General features: G+C 45.5%; 1 protein-coding gene across 2 annotated transcripts in view; it reads left to right on the plus strand.

The window, feature by feature from the left end:
- Stk39 (serine/threonine kinase 39) overlaps positions 1-18,219 on the plus strand; it is a 267,572-nt gene that overhangs the window by 109,447 nt on the left and 139,906 nt on the right. For both annotated transcript variants that reach the window (XM_085834808.1, XM_021156379.3), the window contains exons 9-10: positions 948-996; positions 1,103-1,168. In XM_085834808.1, coding sequence (XP_085690934.1) covers positions 948-996; positions 1,103-1,168 — 115 coding nt within the window. The remainder of the gene's footprint in view (positions 1-947; positions 997-1,102; positions 1,169-18,219) is intronic.

Here is an 18,219-nt window from a genome sequence, read left to right on the forward strand (position 1 = left end):
TCAGCACGACACTGGCTAATTGCTGTGGAGAAGGCAGGCCTTCCAGTGTTGAGCTTTGGAGCCTGGGGACCAAGCAGTTAAACTTAGCATCAGTGTTAGTGGTCTGGCCCATCGGTCGCCTCCGTGAAAGCACAGCTTGAGAAGGACAGATCCAAACTGTGAACGTTGGTATATTTACAAACTCAACCAATTATGCATCTTCTATCCAAACTCCGCAATTGGGGATGTTTCTAAATGTGTAATTTTATGGGCAGTTTTGACACCATTCATCTGCATGATGAGATGTCTTTGAGCCTCTGGACCTGACTTTAAGTTTATAGCACATAGAGCATAGAGAAGCAGGTCACATGATACCATAAGGAAGTAGACATATCCAGAAATGCTTGTAAGGGAATTTGCGTTTTATTCATTACCATGCTATTTTAAATTTCCTTGAAAAAAAGTGGTCCATATACAGTTGAAGCAGTTGCTTTAATACTTCGCAGACGGAGCCAGCACACAACATCTGTCTGTGAGCCCTTCTCAGTAGATGCTGCTGCTCCTTGGAAATCACAGAACAAAGTTCACTCCGCCATTCCCTTGACAAGGTCACATTGCAGTTTGTATGGCTTCTTAATAACATAGGAATTTAGCTCCCAGCAGTTGCTCTGCCAACTCCCAGAAACGCTAAAGTTGACATACTGAAGTATACGAATGGAGGCTGGGAAATTGATTGTGCCCAAACCTTAACTCACATGAGTTTATGTGTTTGGCAATAGAGGAATTTGGAAAGAACTAGAAAACCGACATTGCTTTATTTGGTGCCAGCTTGCGACTAGCTTGGTTGTTGGTTTTGCTTGCCCTAACATCAGTCATCCAAAAATGCTCTAAGGTTAAGCTGTAGTGTCAAGGCAGTCTATTTATTATGTGGCAATTGTTTCAACTCTGATTTCTTATTCATCTTTCAGGCCCACAGCAGCAGAACTTTTAAAATGCAAATTCTTCCAGAAAGCCAAGGTAACATGCTTAACACCCCCAAGTCAATCCGCTGTTTTGAAACGGCTGAGAATTCGCTTCCATCTGATTTGATGTTAAACCGTTGTTGGGATAATTTGTTTTGCAGAACAGAGAGTACCTGATCGAGAAGCTGCTGACAAGAACCCCAGACATAGCCCAAAGAGCCAAGAAGGTAAGGGTGACCTGCCGCCATCATCCTGAAGGGTCCTCTCCAGCCAGAAGTGAAGCAACAGGAAGATGATTCCTACACACTCTGGCTTGCTGTGCAGAGATGACCTGACCCCATGACTCTGATAAGGAGTTTTCCTTCTGGTTATCTCAGGGCATGGAGAGAGCACGAAGCTTGCAGGGTTTGGATGATGAAAGGAAAGCGCGTTTCCTATGTGCGATGTGTAGAATAATAGTCACCAGTGTTTGTTCATGTGTGCACATGTGCCTGTGGAGGCCGGGGATCCGTGGCAAGCATCTTCCCTCGGGTTCTCTTCACTCTTTGTTTGAGACAGTATTTCTTACTGAAACGGAAGCTCACTCCCTTGTCAAGCCTGGGTGGCCAGCTCCCGCTAAGCCAGCTCCAGGGATGGAATTGTCAACATTCTTAGCTCCACGGCAAGACATCTTTAGGGTATCAGTTGTGCCTGGATTGCCTGGATGTCAGTGCTGACAGTGTGGACTCGGCTCCCCAAATTCTATTGACCAAACCACTTTCCGACCCCCATTTTGATTGTAAAGGTTAGTTGAATATCCTCACAAAAGACTCATGATACTCTTATAGCCTGCTTTATGTTCACTAAGTTTAGATTACCTACAGTCTCAAAATAGCATGTGATTATATCCGTATTTACCTATTACGGATTGTTACAGATTTCATTATGATTTGTATGAAATCTAGTGAACTGTAGCCATCAGTGTGGTTACTTGGTTTTAAATTTAGTGTCATATATTAATAATTAAAAATGTGTGCCCTGGGGGCTGGAGAGATGGCAGAGATGGAGGTCTTCTAATGGTTGACAGAGAGGGGATCCTGAGTGGGTTCCTTGGGTGGTATTGGAGTCTAGCCTGCGCTCTTTTGATCACAGGTCCATAATGTCATCCAGAGGTGACAAAAAGCTGCCAGCCCCCCCTCCCCAAACCCCGGCTTCCGTAATAGATCAGTCTGCAGGGACTGATTATTGGCTTGGCGCTTTGTGTTTCTGTCTTTGCCGCATGTCTCACCTCCTGCCCCAGTCTCTGTACACTGAAGTTACGTGTGACGCTCCCCTCCTACCCAGTCTGCTCTGTCTCAAGAGCTTCTCCTAGCTCTCTGACAACCCTACGGCCCTTCCACTTTCCTGTCTTTTCTCCTAATTTTCACTCTTCCTTTCTTGTCTCACCGTGTAGCTGAGACTGGCCTCAAATCCATGATGATCCCGCCTTGCCACAAGTGCTTGGACTCCAGGCATGCAGCGGTCGTCACTGTACACAGCTCCTCCTCTGTTTTAAAATTGTTTAACAGCCGGGCGTGGTGGCGCACGCCTTTAATCCCAGCTCTCGGGAGGCAGAGGCAGGCGGATTTCTGAGTTCGAGGCCAGCCTGGGCTACAAAGTGAGTTCCAGGACAGCCAGGGCTACACAGAGAAACCCTGTCTCGAAAAAACCAAAAAAAAAAAAAATTGTTTAGGAAATGATTATTTTATGTGTATTGCTGTTTTACCTGCATGTGTGTTTGTGTACCATGTGTGCATGCCTGGTGCCCGTGGAGGCCAGTGGAGGGAAGCTGATGACCTGAAACTGGAGTTACAGGTGGCAGGGAACCACCATGTGGGGGCTTGGAATGGAACCTGGGTCCTCTGGAAGAGTAGCCAGTGCTCTCAACTGCTGAGCACCTCTCTGGTCCAGCCTCCTCTGTTTTTTTCCCCCTTTAAAAAAGTTATTTGTTTTACCTCTTGAGACTATAATATAATACAATAATATAATATAATTTTCCCTTTCTTTTCTTCCTTCTTAACCCTCCCATGTACCCCTCCATGTTTTCTTGCAATTTCATGACCTTTTTTTTTTCATTAATTGTTGTTCTATACATATATGTACATGTATATACATACATTCCTAAGTATCATCTGTTCAGTCTATATGATGTTACTTGTGTGTATATGTTTTCAAGACTCACCGTTTGGTATTGGACCTCCAACCGGTCTGTTCGTCCTTGGGGAAGACTGTTTCTCCCGCTCCCAGCTCTCCTCAGTTGCCCGCAGGTAGCGTTGAGGCCCGTGGGCGTTCCACCCACTTTGGCATGTCTGTTGCTGCTGTCCTTCCTCATGTTGTGTTTCAGAGGTTGGTGAGACTTTGTGGGTGTAGCCTCTGACATTGCTAGGGACAGGGTCTCACAGCCGACTCCCCGATCCGATCGCTGGCTTTCACAGTCTTTCCACCCCTTGTTCCTCAGTGTTTCCGGCAAGGGAGTGTTTTGTAGATGTATCCATTGGGACTGGGCTCCACAACTCTGCCTTTGATCTGCTGTGGTTTTCCGTAGTGGTGTCTGTTGCAAGAACTTTCCTTGATGAGGGGTGGAGACTACACCTGCCATGGGACAGGTGTTAAAGTCCGACGCCTGGGTTTTTTTGTTTGTTTGTTTTTTGTTTTTTTGAGACAGGGTTTCTCTGTATATCCCTGGCTGTTCTGGAACTCACTTTGTAGACCAGGCTGCCCTTGCACTCAGAAATCCGCCTGCCTCTGCCTCCCAAGTGCTGGGATTAAAAGCGTGTGCCACCACGCCCGGCAGATGCCTGGGTTTTTAATTGAACATTTGTGGTAGATTTTTAGCTTTCCATTAATTTCCTCTTCTAATGTTTCTTAGACCCTGCTTCCAGATTAACTGTCTGACTATGCTCAGGAGTGCCTTTCAAAATTAAACAAAAACAAACATGAGGAACATGAGGGTCGATAAATGAAAAAAAAAAAAAAAAGAAATAAAATGACTCTTTATGCCCAATAAAGGCCGAGGTTCTTAATATTGAATTTCTAACCTTACAGTCTTATCTCCAGAAAAACGAACCATGCTTGGCTCCTTAACACAGCGCAGACTTTCCCTGTGGACTTTGATCAATTTGAGAAAATGAAGACTCTGTTCAGGCTATGACTTTATTTTCTTTCCTTAAAAATATTTTATTACGCATAGTGTGCTGTCTATCCCAAATCCCATTTTGCCTTTGTGTTGGGACAGTGAGGAGTAGAACTTGGAGAGATGTGAATATCCAACAGTATCTTCTCACATACCTTAGGTCTTTCTGCATGGTCGTCGTCATCATCATCAATCATTGTTGTTCTTGTTTATTGGATTTTATTTTATTTTATTTTCTCTTGTTTTATTTTGCTTTTTGCTTTTCTGCCTCTGCTTCCCAAGCCTTAGAAGTAAGTGCCGGTATGTACCATTGTACTTAGGTGCTGAGGTCTTCATTTTAGGCATTAGTGTGCTGTCTGTCTCTCCCACAAAAAGTAGCTTTCTATCTCAGAAGTCTGTAAAGGCTTATTAAGTAGTTTTTAAGCATGTGTAGGAAAGGCCTGGTCATGCTTTCCTGGGTATTTCGCATCCTAAAGACGACCACTCTCCCATTGCATATGCATTGTCAAGTATATTTTGGCTGCTGTCTGTACCACACTTCTCATGTAGAGATTTGCTGATGGGCACGGCTGACACTCCCACCACCACCACCACCACAAGGTCTCATTTGCCCCCCATAGCATATGGCCAGAAACATTAACTTCTACCCCCCTTGAGTGTGTCACAGCGAGGCTTCCTCGCCCACCCAGTTTCCCACTCAATAGACTGCAATTGTTTGCTCTGCGCATGCATGATACAGAAGAGCAGCCTCCCTGCCTCTCCTCCTGCCTGGCTGGTGGTGAGCAAACACGACTATGTTCACCACATGTTCAGCACTCTCTTGCTGCCGAGGCCATGGGAAGCAGATGTTACTTGAATCACCATGTGTAGTGAAAACCTTTCCTATAGGATATTTCCATGTTTCCTGGCTTTTCACAGCACTTTGGTAACTTTTGTTTAAAGCTGGTTTAGGGTTTTTAATGCTTAGGCTTCCTTACACAGAGGTGGATCTCCTCCGCTTCTTGCTGTCCTGTTTCTTGGGGGGTTTCCTCAGCTTTACCCTTGTTCCAATGATGTGGACCTGCTCCTCAGACATCACTCCTTGATGCTAGGTTACTGATGATCTCCTCCTCCTCCTCCTCTTCTCCCTCTTCCTCTTCCGCTTCTCCCTCTCCCTCTCCCTCTTCTCCCTCTTCTCCCTCTCCCTCTCCCCCTCCTCCTCCTCCTTTTCCATGTCCTCCTCCTCTTTTTTTTTTTTTTTTGGTCCACTCCACTTTGTTGTGTTCTAAATAAAACTATGACCATTTATTATAACTAGTACCTAAAGAACAAGTTTGTCTGTTGCAAAAGCTTATGATCATTTTGCAACTCTGTTGATTTTAAATTTGTCATAAATAGTATTTAATATGATTCCTTCTTGTTAACCCAAATTAACATATATATTAATATGGATGATTTTCATATTTAAAGGATACACAGGCTCATATGTGATTGTTCTCTGAAAATCCCTTGTAGCCATCACTACTGTTCTTTTGTAAGGAACTCATGTGCTTGCACATGCACACACACACACACACACACACACACACACACACACAGAGACACATACACACACACATGCAAGCACACACATATTCATACAGTTTTCCTTATAAAACAGCTTTTACTGTTCTGTCTTTAGGGAATATTCTGACATTTAGGTATCATCTTGATTTTCTTTGGTTCTGATTTTTTGTCTTTGATGTGGAATTTCTGTGTGATCCCTGGTATACAATGAAAAGTAGTGAGGGACTTGATGCTCCTGGACCCTGAGCTGCTTCCTGTATTCTTAAGCTAACAACAATCTACAAAAGCTGCATTAAGCACAGCTAAGGACGTTCTTTTCTACTTCACATTTGTTCTTGTTCATGAGCAGGAAGAGTTTTGTGCCATCTCTGCCTTTCACATAGCTTTCGTGTTTGTGTGTGTGTGTGTGTGTGTGTGTGAGTGTGAATGTGATGGTTATTTCCATCTCCCTTTGGATGCATGATTGCCCATGGCTTATACTCTTGGAGTGAGAAGGCTGGTAGCACACTGTTGAGTTAAAACTGAACCCAGATGCCAACAATTGTACACATCCATTTCAGATTCAGAACTGGCTATTGCCTAACTGTGTGCCCGTGATGTGAACCTTGAATGACCTCATTTGCAGCCAATACTCACTTGCTTTCTGAAACCCACACAGGGCAAGACAGGGGACCAGCGGTCTTAGCCACACAGATGGCTAAATGTCACTGGTCAGCTGGAGATCTTAACTGAGAGGGTCTGGGTTTAGATGTACTGTTCACAGCTCTTCTTACTGTGGTTGCTGAGTTCTGGTGGGAGGCAAGATGTTAGAGGGTCTGTGTTAGCATGTAGTAATGTCACAGATGGCAAGTTAGAAGTGGCTAGTCGTTAGCTAGTCAGTATCAGGAGAAAGGGAGCTAGCATGGTGGTATGCCTCTTAATCCTAGTACTTGGGAGGCAAAGACAGAGTTAGGCAAACCTCTGAATTTGAGACCAGACTGGCCTACAGTGTGAGTTCAAGGCCAGCCAGGTGACCCTGTCTCCAAAACAAAACAACATAAAAGAAAACTAAATAACAAAGAAGGAGTATGGGAAGTCAGCACTGCCAAGATGGGCACAAACATTACGAATTTCTTTTATCAATCTGCTAAGATTGTTTTTGTATTTTAAAGACCTAAAAACTATTAGCCCTATTTGCTTCTAGTGTGTGTTTCGAAATCACTAGTTAGAAATAACTACAGTTTGGGGCTGGAGAGATGGCTCAGTGTTTAAGTGCTGGCTGCTCTTCCAGAAGCCGAGTTCAATTCCCAGCAACCGAGTGGTGGCTCACAACCATCCATAATGGGATCTGATGTCCTCTTCAGCTGTGTCTGAAGAGAGTGACGGTGTACTCACATACATAAAATAAATAAATCTTTTTTTTTTTAAAGAAAAACCAAGTTCACATTTTTAAATTCTGTGGTGCCTTATATATTCTTTCACTTTCTGTTTTGAAATAATTTCAAACTTGCAAGAAACTTAGAAGAAGATCTCACAACTTTCTGCAAATATTTTCTTTTTCGCTCTTTCCCTGGAACAGTTCGGAATACATAGCACACAAGGACACAAGGCGTCCTTTGCCCACAGCTGCACCTTTGTGTGTCTCCCACACAAGGACAGTCTCCTATGCCACAGCAGCACAGTGACCAAAGGCAAGATGCTAACACTAATCTCTACATTCTGTTATGCACTTCTCCCACTCTTCATCAAAGTTGTTGATTTTCCAGTGTTGTCAGTTTCCCTACAGGATCTAATCTGCAATTTCTTTAGCTGCTTGGTTTCCTTTCATATGGAGCAGCGCTTCTCTTGTAGTTGCTGCACTTTTGAAGAATCCAGGTCGGTTATTCCGTAGACTGTCCTTCCATAAAGACTTAGCTGATATTTCTTCATGAGTGCACTGACCAGCGTGTTTTGACAGGCGTCTCAGGAGTGAGGCTGTATTCTGGGTGTATCATATTACGAGGCACACCTTGTTGCCTCCCTCCCATCCTGCTGAGGTTTAATGGTGACTACCTGTTTTAGGCGGCACCTGTCAGCTTCTTCATTAAATATGCAAGTACAGGAACCTACTTATCCCCCAGGTCATGACATCTTTCTTTTCCAAGGCTGTGTATATATGTTCTGTGTTATTATGGTGCACGTTCATAGGATGTCAGGGGTAGGAATTCCTTGGGATTTGTAGTGTACAGGGTACATTTGCATCAGACTCGGGCAGCAAGTGAGGTTGGTGTTATCCTCTCTCCGTCTGTGCTGGGCACAGCCGTGGCCAGAGTGAGCAGCCTGACCTCTTTGCGCCAGCATCTCTGACTCTGTGCTGCCCGGGGCTGAGCCATGGAAGCACAAGGATGTCTGGCCTCATGCTTTACAGCAGCAGATGCTGAGTCTGATACATTACGTGAATAACGGGGTGACTCGTGGCTGTGGACGGCTGGGTGTTCTACAAGCACATAGCACACAGCTGGAGTGGATGACAGGGATGGTCTCCTTAGGACTGCGCCCCTGGTCCCTGGGTGGGATGGACAGAGAGCTCCTGGCGAAGCTCACCGAGGAGGAAGGTGGTCCCAGCCTTTATTCTTTGGAACTGTGATTTCACTACTGTTGCCTTTATATTCTCTTTTCTGCCCTATAAGAGCCAGGGCTAACCTCTGCTACCTTGAGGTAACCTCTGCTTCCCATGCACTAGGGGAGAGCATGAGAGTGGGGAGCTGCAGCGTGCACGGTCCTCCTCAGGAGCCTCCACACCACTTTTTGTCGCCTGTTTCCTTCTTTGTTTCAAACAGTGGCGCACAAAGGAAGGGAGAGCAGGCACTGTTGTTACATCTTGCCGGATGATAGCATGACAGGGACCTCCCAAAGTGTAATGTGAGGTAGGCATGGGCTGCATCCTCATCCCCGGTCTATGCTGCTTCTGCCACCTCCCGAGGAAGGGCAAAGGGACTGGAAATCAGCCAGATGGATTCCGTAAGGGGTGGGGCTGCTACTCGTGGGCATGCAGAGTTGTCTACTTTCAACACAGCTGAGGTCCAGGGAGTCTCCATGCCATTTGTGACCACCTGGGACGTGCTGGGAGCGGTCCTGTGTCACGATGGGAAGCTAGAGAGTTTGGTAGCTCCCTGGTGGGTTTGGGCGAATCTCAAGTGGTAGAAGGGCTTGAAAAATCTGAAAGGGGAGACATCGCTAGTGAGAATTTGGTACACCACTAGTTAATCACTTTTTGTTAAACAGGTGATTAAATAATGAGCTTAGCTTCTCATTCATAAATGATAGAGGCAAGATCCTCTTGTGCTTGTGTATATAGAATTGGGCAGTGCATATAGCATAGCAGTTGGGACATATTTTGCAATAAATAGTGGTTACCATATAGTGCGTTTTATCATCTTATAATCACGCATGTTGCCTCTATCATCACCACTTTGCTCTTACAATGCCATTGTGTCTGTTTTGTGCTGGCTATTCTGGGTTGGGGGAGGGGGTCCTGGTTTGGGGGTGCATAGCATCTCTTTCTGCCACTGCCCCCAGTAGTGGACTCTGAGATGAAGAAAGATACTGGACAGCCCGGACGGTGGAACTCACTTTTCATTAGGGAGCACAGAGCACACATCACTGCAGCTCCAAGGGTAGCAGAGGGTCAAACCATCAGATCACGTGCCCTGACGTATATACCGCTGGTGCGGGAACGGTCATGGAGCTGGTAGATAGGCCCAGGGGAGAGGAGAGAGAAGCAGTGTGTACTGTTCACTCTAAGTTGAGATCCGGAACTCTGGGCCTTGGCTGCAGCCAGAATCCTGACTAGGTGACTGCAAAGCCAACGTCTCAGATTCCTACCGTTTAGGTTCTGCAGTCGAGAAAAGCAGGAAACGACTTTTAAGCTTCTGCGAAGTTGCCTTCCTCCCTCCTGAAATCGCGGTTCAGTCAGGTATTGAAACCAGAACTGAGGGGATTTTCAGCTTTGTTCCACGTTTTTCCCAGTAGAGGGCAGCAGTTGCCTTTAGAGAAACCCAAGGGAAGGCTAGGCACGCAGATGCCGCAGCCCTGGAGCAGAAGCTGACTGAGGTAATCCCGTTAGTCAGGTGGCTGCTCTTTTATGGGGCAGGTAATTGAAGGGTGATGGTCTAAGTACTTGCCACTTTTATTTTGAATTAAAAAATTTTAAGTCTGTGTTACATTTTCTTTTAACAAACCAAAGAAATGTAATAGACGCAATTCATGTCAAAACCAAGAGTCTTAATTTTGAGAGATAGAACGGAGTGCTTCCAGGATTTCATGATTCAATTAATACAGTTTAGTAATATCAGGCTATTTTCAGGAAGTTCCTTGGTTTCCGAGACACCTTAGTGCTGGGTGAACAGAGGCAGGAGGGACTGCAAGTATGTGCTAACTACCTCGGAAGGAAGAGGAGAAGTGAGCCAAACTCGATTCCAGCTGCCACGTACGATAAGCATCAGGACAGGAAGCAACCTTGGAAGAGAGGGTTTATTTCAGCTAATACGTCCGAGTAGCAGTCTATCTCTGAGGGAAGTCAGGGCAGGAACTGAAATAGAAACCGTAAGGAAACACTGCCTACTGGGTTACCTGGATCATGTTCAGCCAGCTTGTTTCTTACACAGTCCAGGCCCACTGCCTTCATCCACGTGCCCAGGGATGGTGCTGCCCAGAGTGGGCGGGCCTCCCCATGTCAATCATCAGTGACGAGCGTTTCGCTCAGACATGGCCACAGGTGAGTCTGAAGGCATTGGTTTCGTTGAGGCTTCCTCTTTTCAGGTGATTCTAGCTTGTGTAACGTTGACAACAGGGGTATCTGGGATACGCAGGTGCATCAGATAGGCTCGGGGCTGCAGTCCTCTTAAGGCTTGTGTTTCTTACTCTCCTCTTACAGAAGCAACTGAGCGTGTTGGTGTACCATGGAGGGACCACATGCTCCTAGAGAGGATGGTGGAGGTGATAGATCTCGTCTCTACCGTTTCACAGCCACAGAGCAGTATTAGAAATGTTAGGGCTACTGTTTGGCAGGTACAGTGTCTGGGGCAGGTCTTCCCGGGGACAGCGAAGGCGCAGAGACTCTCTCTTCCTTCATAAGTGTAAGGTCAGTTTAGAAGACTTCATTTGGTGGGAACAGTGCCTTCTCCCACTAGGGGGCGCTGTCAGAATAGTTCATTTCAGACCTGACCCTCGGAATCGCTGACTGTTGTATAAAAACTATCTTGCTGCTGTCTATTGTGTCCTTTTGCTCAGTGTTTGTGCTGCGTGTGAATTTGACAGAGGTGAGGGCAGAGGCAGCAACAGGGGAAAAGCATCACAGAATATTACTTTCCGTGCAGACGACCAAGCAAGAGAAAACAAAACAACCGCCAAACACTTTATTGTTAAATTTTTCCCCTGCTCCCTGGGTTTGCTGTGCTGTGTGGTTTTTGTTTGTTTGGGTTTTTTTGTTTGTTTGTTTGTTTTTCTCTGATCCTCACTTGGAGGAAAAGCCTGTGCCTTTTAGATTGAGGTGACTTTTCAAGACACTGAGCTTTGTTAGGTATGGAGCTTTGGGGATCCATTTTGGAGAGTTGGAAACAGCGATAAGAATTCTGAAGTAAGAGACGCTGGTTTTAAACTGCCAAGAGCTGTCAGCACTCTGTCCTGGAAACACTTGTGCAGAATCATTGGCTGTGTTGCACGACAGCCACGTGCTTGAGGGCTGTATGTTCGTGTGCAGTCAGTGCTTCCCATTTGCCTTTGACAGACTTGCTCAGCTTTCCCAAGGATTTGTACGTGGCCGTGTTTTCCAGTTTAGGCTGCGTATGTTTGCTGATGGAGAGCCTTTATCCCTGCTTGCATCCCACCTCCCACCCGCGGTCCGCCAGCCTCTGTGTCTGACTCTCAGTCCACAGCTTCCTACACGGAATCTTCGTGCTGCTTCCAGGATGAGACCTGCGGCACCGGGAGGGCAGGGCCGTGAATGGTTCCTTCTTCATCCCTCTGGGCTCTGTTTCCACCGTGCCCACCTCAGCCACTGGTGGGTTTATTGCCTTACAGAGTTTGGCACCGGGAAATAGAACCTGGGAAATTCACACGTGTTTCCCACGAGGGCTCTCTGCTGGTCCGCTCCCTGGTTCAGAAAGCTGCCCCTCAACCAAGCTGCACTTTAATGCGCAGTGTCTTCACACGGTCGGTCATGTTTTGTTTGGACATTTGCATGGCAGCAGGAGGTGATAGTTGGAAGGTCTGGAGACACAAGGACTAGCTGGAGGAAGAAGTTGAATGTTGGCTGCGTTTGGGGGTAGGAACCCATCCTGTTTCCAGCCTGAGCTTTTTGTTTCCCAGCCTTTAGAACTGTAACAGGCATCTGACTTTAGCTTCTGCACAGCCATGCCTTCCCCACCACAAATGAAGGACCGTGTCCCAGCTGTGATCCAAAAATCGACCCCTCTCTCCACAGTTGTTTCTGTCAGGTGTTTTGTTAACGAGGACCAAAGCCACTCACTATTGCTGTAGCTCCAGGGTGGGTGAGGCTTTCTCATGCCTCCTGCAGCCCCAGCTGCTCCATAGTCTTAGTCTGTATCACCTGGCCCGTGACTGCAGTGCCATGGCCCTGTGACCCCGAGACCCCGTTCTGTCATACTCTGTGTCACGCTGAGTTCCCGCCCTTCGACCTTGCCACGGTGCAGCCTATGAGTCCCGTGGGCTTAGGACCAGTGAGTGATCTGTCAGTTCCTGTGTAGTCTGTGCTCAGCACTGTCCCTGCAGGTATTTTTAAGGAAAGTTCGGGGAGTAAGATGGTGGTGCAGTGGCCTCTGGCATAATCCTGAGAGCAGGAGGAGACAGCTAAACCTTTGTTCCAGGACATCTCTGAGGTTGCTCTCAGCTCTCTGGGGTTCCCCTGGTCCACAGCTAAGATTTGGATGCAACTGATTCAAGGTTTAAAATCTTTCACTACTGGACTTTCTGGGAGTCCTTAGCCTAACGTCAGATGGTTGAGCCACTCAACAAGGTGGCTGGTGCAGGGGGTTGACATTTAGTCCCGCCCAGCATGTTCTCAGTGCTGTCCTCTAGCCAGCAGGGAACATGTGCTCCCCTGTCACCAAAAGCACTGTTCACTTACTAAGGTGTTCCAATACTAGGCTAAGTTAATTCTCCCTAATCTTGTATTCCTAATCTTCTCCTCTCCTCCGCTGAGGGGAAATCGTGTTAAACTTTCCTCATCTCAATCTTGAAAAATCTTTAAAATGAGTTTGGCATTTTGGAGGTGGGAAGCTGAAAGTCACTGATAGTCAGGAAGTGTGGGGCATTGTGGGGGCAGGAAGGAGTGCTGTGGAGAGAAACCTACCTTGTGCCTTCCTACCCCCTTTCCGGTCCTGTTCCCTGAGTCTCAGAGACCATGGTAGGGGAGCTGAGGTGCAGAACAAGTTTAGAAACAGAGAAAAGGGGGCAAGGATGGGGGCTCTCCTTGTTTGGAGCTAATCAAATGTGATCGGCTTATTAGAGATTCAGGACTAACTTTTCGAAAGGCAGAATTATTTTGTATTTTTAGAAAAGATCTTTGAAACTCAGTCATTTTGAAAACAAATTAAAATTGAAGGGATCTAGTTAAGGTTGCTTTGATAACAGTTTTGTTTTTTTTTTTTTTTTTTTTTTTTTTTTAGGCTTGCTCTTTAATTACTGCTGACACATTCAAATGCTGATTCAGAAGTGTCTGAGAAGTTCTATTTGCTTTCCCAGACTCAAACACAAAGGGAAGGAGCCCTGTGCAGCCTGCTAGGCAGCAATTGGGCTGAGGCATGCGGAGGGAGTGCCTTCAGTTCAGCTCACACTTGAAAGACTGCATGGAGCTGCTTGGCTCCTCAGCCAGCTTGTTAGCCTATGTGAGGGAACTGGCCAGGCCCGAATGGGCATGCGGGGTTGGGGGAAAGTTCAGACCTCACACAAAGCCTCAAGCAGTGGCCTGAGGAAAGGCTCTGGGGAGATAAGGGAGAGAAAGACTGGGCCACCTAAATGGGCTTGAAGGTCAAGCTCTTCAGAGCTGCTCCTGGCACTGCCACCAGCTCATGAGGGAGCCTTCAGTGTGAGCCCCTTGTGGACTTAGCCAACTGTTGCCTCTCACTGATTTGTAGGCTTAACGACCAGAATCCTCAACTCTGTGGCGTCTTTCAACCAGTGAGCTGTAGTTCTCCAGATCTGTTGACCTTTGAGTCTCACCTATTCTGCTACACCCTCTGACTGGAGGTATTCCTCCCTCTATCTGCACCCCAGGGAGTCATCTCTCCAAAGACCGAAGCTGGGGCCTATCAGACACTATCATGTTTTCAGATGTCGGTGCATATCTTTATGTGTCAGGTGATGTCTATTGTCTTTTTGATGGCTACATAACATTCTACTGCAAGAATGATTAATTAATTAGTTCTTTTAATTACAGAGGGGTGAACATCACTGGGTGTGTCCTACTGCTAAAATGTTATCTATTTGTTAGGATATATTCCAAGGAATGAAATTGTTTTATAAAAAAAATGGCCTATAATTGTTAATGAGTAGTGTGCCTTACCGATTCTTAAAATATAAGACATTTTGTTTAAATCTACATCTTAGTCTGGGGTCCTAGTCAAGTAATGCTTTACACACACACACACACACACACAACCTACATAGACAGCAAGCCAGATACACATTACTTGCACAGACGGACAGACAGACATAGTATGCCACCTTATTACTTACAACAGACAGGCAGACAGACACACATTGCTTATATAGACAGGGAGACAAACACACATTGCTTACACAGACAGGAAGACAGATATTACTTACATAAACAGATAGACAGGCACAGGGTGTACCACCTTGTTTACACAGACAGGCAGATAGATACACCTCTTACATAGCAGGCAGACATACACACACTTCTTACATAGTCAGGCAGATAGACATCCATTGCTTACACAGACAAGCAGACAGGCAGACGTTGTTTGCACAGACAGGCACACACACTTTTAAGTACTACCTTATTTACACAGACAGGCAGACACAGTATGTGCTATCTATCTATCTCACGGGTACAAGTCAGTATTTGGCATTGCAGTCAGCGATACAGCTTTGGTGTGTTTTGACTTTCTCCTAGAGCTGTACTTAGCAGTTTTGTAGCGAGATTTCCAACCTTGAAACTGTCGGTGGTAAGTCAAGGAAAGATTCCAGTGGGCCCTATCCTAACACAGACTGACCTGCTCTTGGGAGATTGGTAGTGAGGGACTCTGGACCATCCTGTTATTTTGGTATAAGGAATTAGGCCAGGTGTGATACCCGCTGAACGTGCAGTGCTGTGAGGTATTTTTTTCCTCATTGCTCTGTCACTGTAATCGCCTCTGTCCAGGGCAAACAAATGATACAGCAACTGCAAGCTGGAGAGCGCTGAACTGGCCCTTCCATTATGCCCTGGCTCACGCCTTTGCAGGGCTCACCACAGAGACCCCTGTCAGCTGTCTGTGCTGGCCCTGGTGTCTGGCATGGTCCACACCCATGGAGAACTTCCCGATGATGTTATCTGCTGTGGACCTTGGCTGGCCACCCTTGGGACAAACCAGCAGGCTTGCCTTCTCAACCTCCTGGGTTTTTGTTTTTCTTTTTGAAGCCAAGACCATTTAAACCCAGTGCAGCCTTGATCTCACCGTGAACGTGCGAGTGCAGAGGAGGGGAGGGGTTGCACGTTGTACACGTGAGCATACGGAAGGAAGCATTTAAATGTCACACCACACTTACCTTTTGGTATTTGAGGATATTGACGAGAAAGGTCATTGCGCGCCCCCTGCTTTTCTATGTGCGCAGAGTGCAGACACCCAGCAATGGTGGGTGATCCTGTTTTGATGTAAAACTCTTCATTTGCTGACTGATGTCTATGTAGAACCACTGTTATTTTCTTGTTTCTGATTCAATTGTGAAATTCTGATTTCTTTTTTTTTTAATTTTTAATATTTTTTATTACATATTTTCCTCAATTACATTTCCAATGCTATCCCAAAAGTCCCCCATAGCGCCCCCCACTTCCCTACCCACCCATTCCCATTCTTTTGGCCCTGGCATTCCCCTATATTGGGGCATATAAAGTTTGCAAGTCCAATGGGCCTCTCTTTCCAGTGATGGCCGAATAGGCCATCTTTCGATACATATGCAGCTAGAGACAAGAGCTCCGGGGTACTGGTTAGTTCATAATGTTGTTCCAACTATAGGGTTGCAGATCCCTTTAGCTCCTTGGGTACTTTCTCTAGCTTCTCCATTGGGAGCCCTGTGATACATCCAATAGCTGACTGTGAGCATCCACTCCTGTGTTTGCTAGGCCCCTGCATAGTCTCACAAGAGACAGCTATCTTTGGGTCCTTTCAGCAAAATCTTGCTAGTGTATGCAATGGTGTCCGCGTTTAGAAGCTGATTATGGGATGGATCCCTGGATACGGCAGTCTCTAGATGGTCCATCCTTTCATCACAGCTCCAAGCTTTGTCTCTGTAACTCCTTCCATGGGTGTTTTGTTCCCAATTCTAAGAAGGGGCACAGTGTCCACATTTTGGTCTTCATTCTTCTTGAGTTTCATGCGTTTAGCAAAATGTATCTTATATCTTGGATATCCTAAGTTTTGGGCTAATATCCACTTATCAGTGAATACATATTGTGTGAGTTCCTTTGTGATTGTGTTACCTCACTCAAGATGATGCCCTCCAGGTCCATCCATTTGGCTAGGAATTTCATAAATTCATTCTTTTTAATAGCTGAGTAGTACTCCATTGTGTAGATGTACCATAATTTCTGTATCCATTCCTCTGTTGAGGGACATCTGGGTTCTTTCCAGCTTCTGGCTATTATAAATAGGGCTGCTATGAACATAGTGGAGCATGTGTCCTTCTTACCGGTTGGGACATCTTCTGGATATATGCCCAGGAGAGGTATTGCTGGATCCTCCGGTAGTACTATGTCCAGTTTTCTGAGGAACCCCCAGACTGATTTCCAAAGTGGTTGTACAAGCTTGCAATCCCACCAACAATGGAGGAGTGTTCCTCTTTCTCCACATCCTTGCCAGCATCTGCTGTCACCTGAATTTTTGATCTTAGCCATTCTGACTGGTGTGAGGTGGAATCTCAGGGTTATTTTGATTTGCATTTCCCTGATGATTAAGGATGTTGAACATTTTTTCAGGTGCTTCTCTGCCATTTGGTATTCTTCAGGTGAGAATTCTTTGTTCAGTTCTGAGCCCCATTTTTTAATGGGGTTATTTGACTTTCTGGAGTCCACCTTCTTGAGTTCCTTATATATATTGGATATTAGTCCCCTATCTGATTTAGGATAGGTAAAGATCCTTTCCCAATCTGTTGGTGGTTTTTTTGTCTTATTGATGGTGTCTTTTGCCTTGCAGAAGCTTTGCAGTTTCATGAGGTCCCACTTGTCAATTCTCGATCTTACAGCACAAGCCATTGCTGTTCTATTCAAGAATTTTTCCCTTGTGCCCATATCTTCAAGGCTTTTCCCCACTTTCTCCTCTATAAGTTTCAGTGTCTCTGGTTTTATGTGAAGTTCCTTGATCCACTTAGACTGGACCTTAGTACAAGGAGATATGAATGGATCGATTCGAATTCTTCTACATGAAAACAACCAGTTGTGCCAGCACCATTTGTTGAAAATGCTGTCTTTCTTCCACTGGATGTTTTTAGCTCCCTTGTCGAAGATCAAGTGACCATAGGTGTGTGGGTTCATTTCTGGGTCTTCAATTCTATTCCATTGGTCTATTTGTCTGTCACTATACCAGTACCATGCAGTTTTTATCACAATTGCTCTGTAGTAGAGCTTTAGGTCCGGCATGGTGATTCCACCAGAGGTTCTTTTATCCTTGAGTAGAGTTTTTGCTATCCTAGGTTTTTTGTTATTCCAGATGAATTTGCAGATTGCACTTTCTAATTCGTTGAAGAATTGATTTGGAATTTTGATGGGGATTGCATTGAATCTGTAGATTGCTTTGGCAAGATAGCCATTTTTACAATGTTGATCCTGCCAATCCATGAGCATGGGAGATCTTTCCATCTTCTGAGATCTTCTATAATTTCTTTCTTCAGAGACTTGAAGTTTTTATTATACAGACCTTTCACTTCCTTAGTTAGAGTCACGCCAAGATATTTTATATTATTTGTGACTATTGAGAAGGGTGTTGTTTCCCTAATTTCTTTCTCAGCCTGTTTATTCTTTGTGTAGAGAAAGGCCATTGATTTGTTTGAGTTAATTTTATATCCAGCTACTTCACCGAAGCTGTTTATCAGGCTTAGGAGTTCTCTGGTGGAATTTTTAGGGTCACTTATATATACTATCATATCATCTGCAAAAAGTGATATTTTGACTTCATCTTTTCCAATTTGTATCCCTTTGATCTCCTTTTGTTGTCGAATTGCTCTGGCTAGGACTTCAAGTACAATGTTGAATAGGTATGGAGAAAGTGGACAGCCTTGTCTAGTCCCTGATTTTAGAGGGATTGCTTCAAGCTTCTCACCATTTACTTTGATGTTGGCTACTGGTTTGCTGTAGATTGCTTTTATCATGTTTAGGTATGGGCCTTG

This window comes from Mus caroli, unplaced genomic scaffold, assembly GCF_978045245.1.
Source record: "Mus caroli unplaced genomic scaffold, Mus_caroli_1 scaffold_2, whole genome shotgun sequence".
NCBI classification, from domain to species: domain Eukaryota; kingdom Metazoa; phylum Chordata; class Mammalia; order Rodentia; family Muridae; genus Mus; species Mus caroli.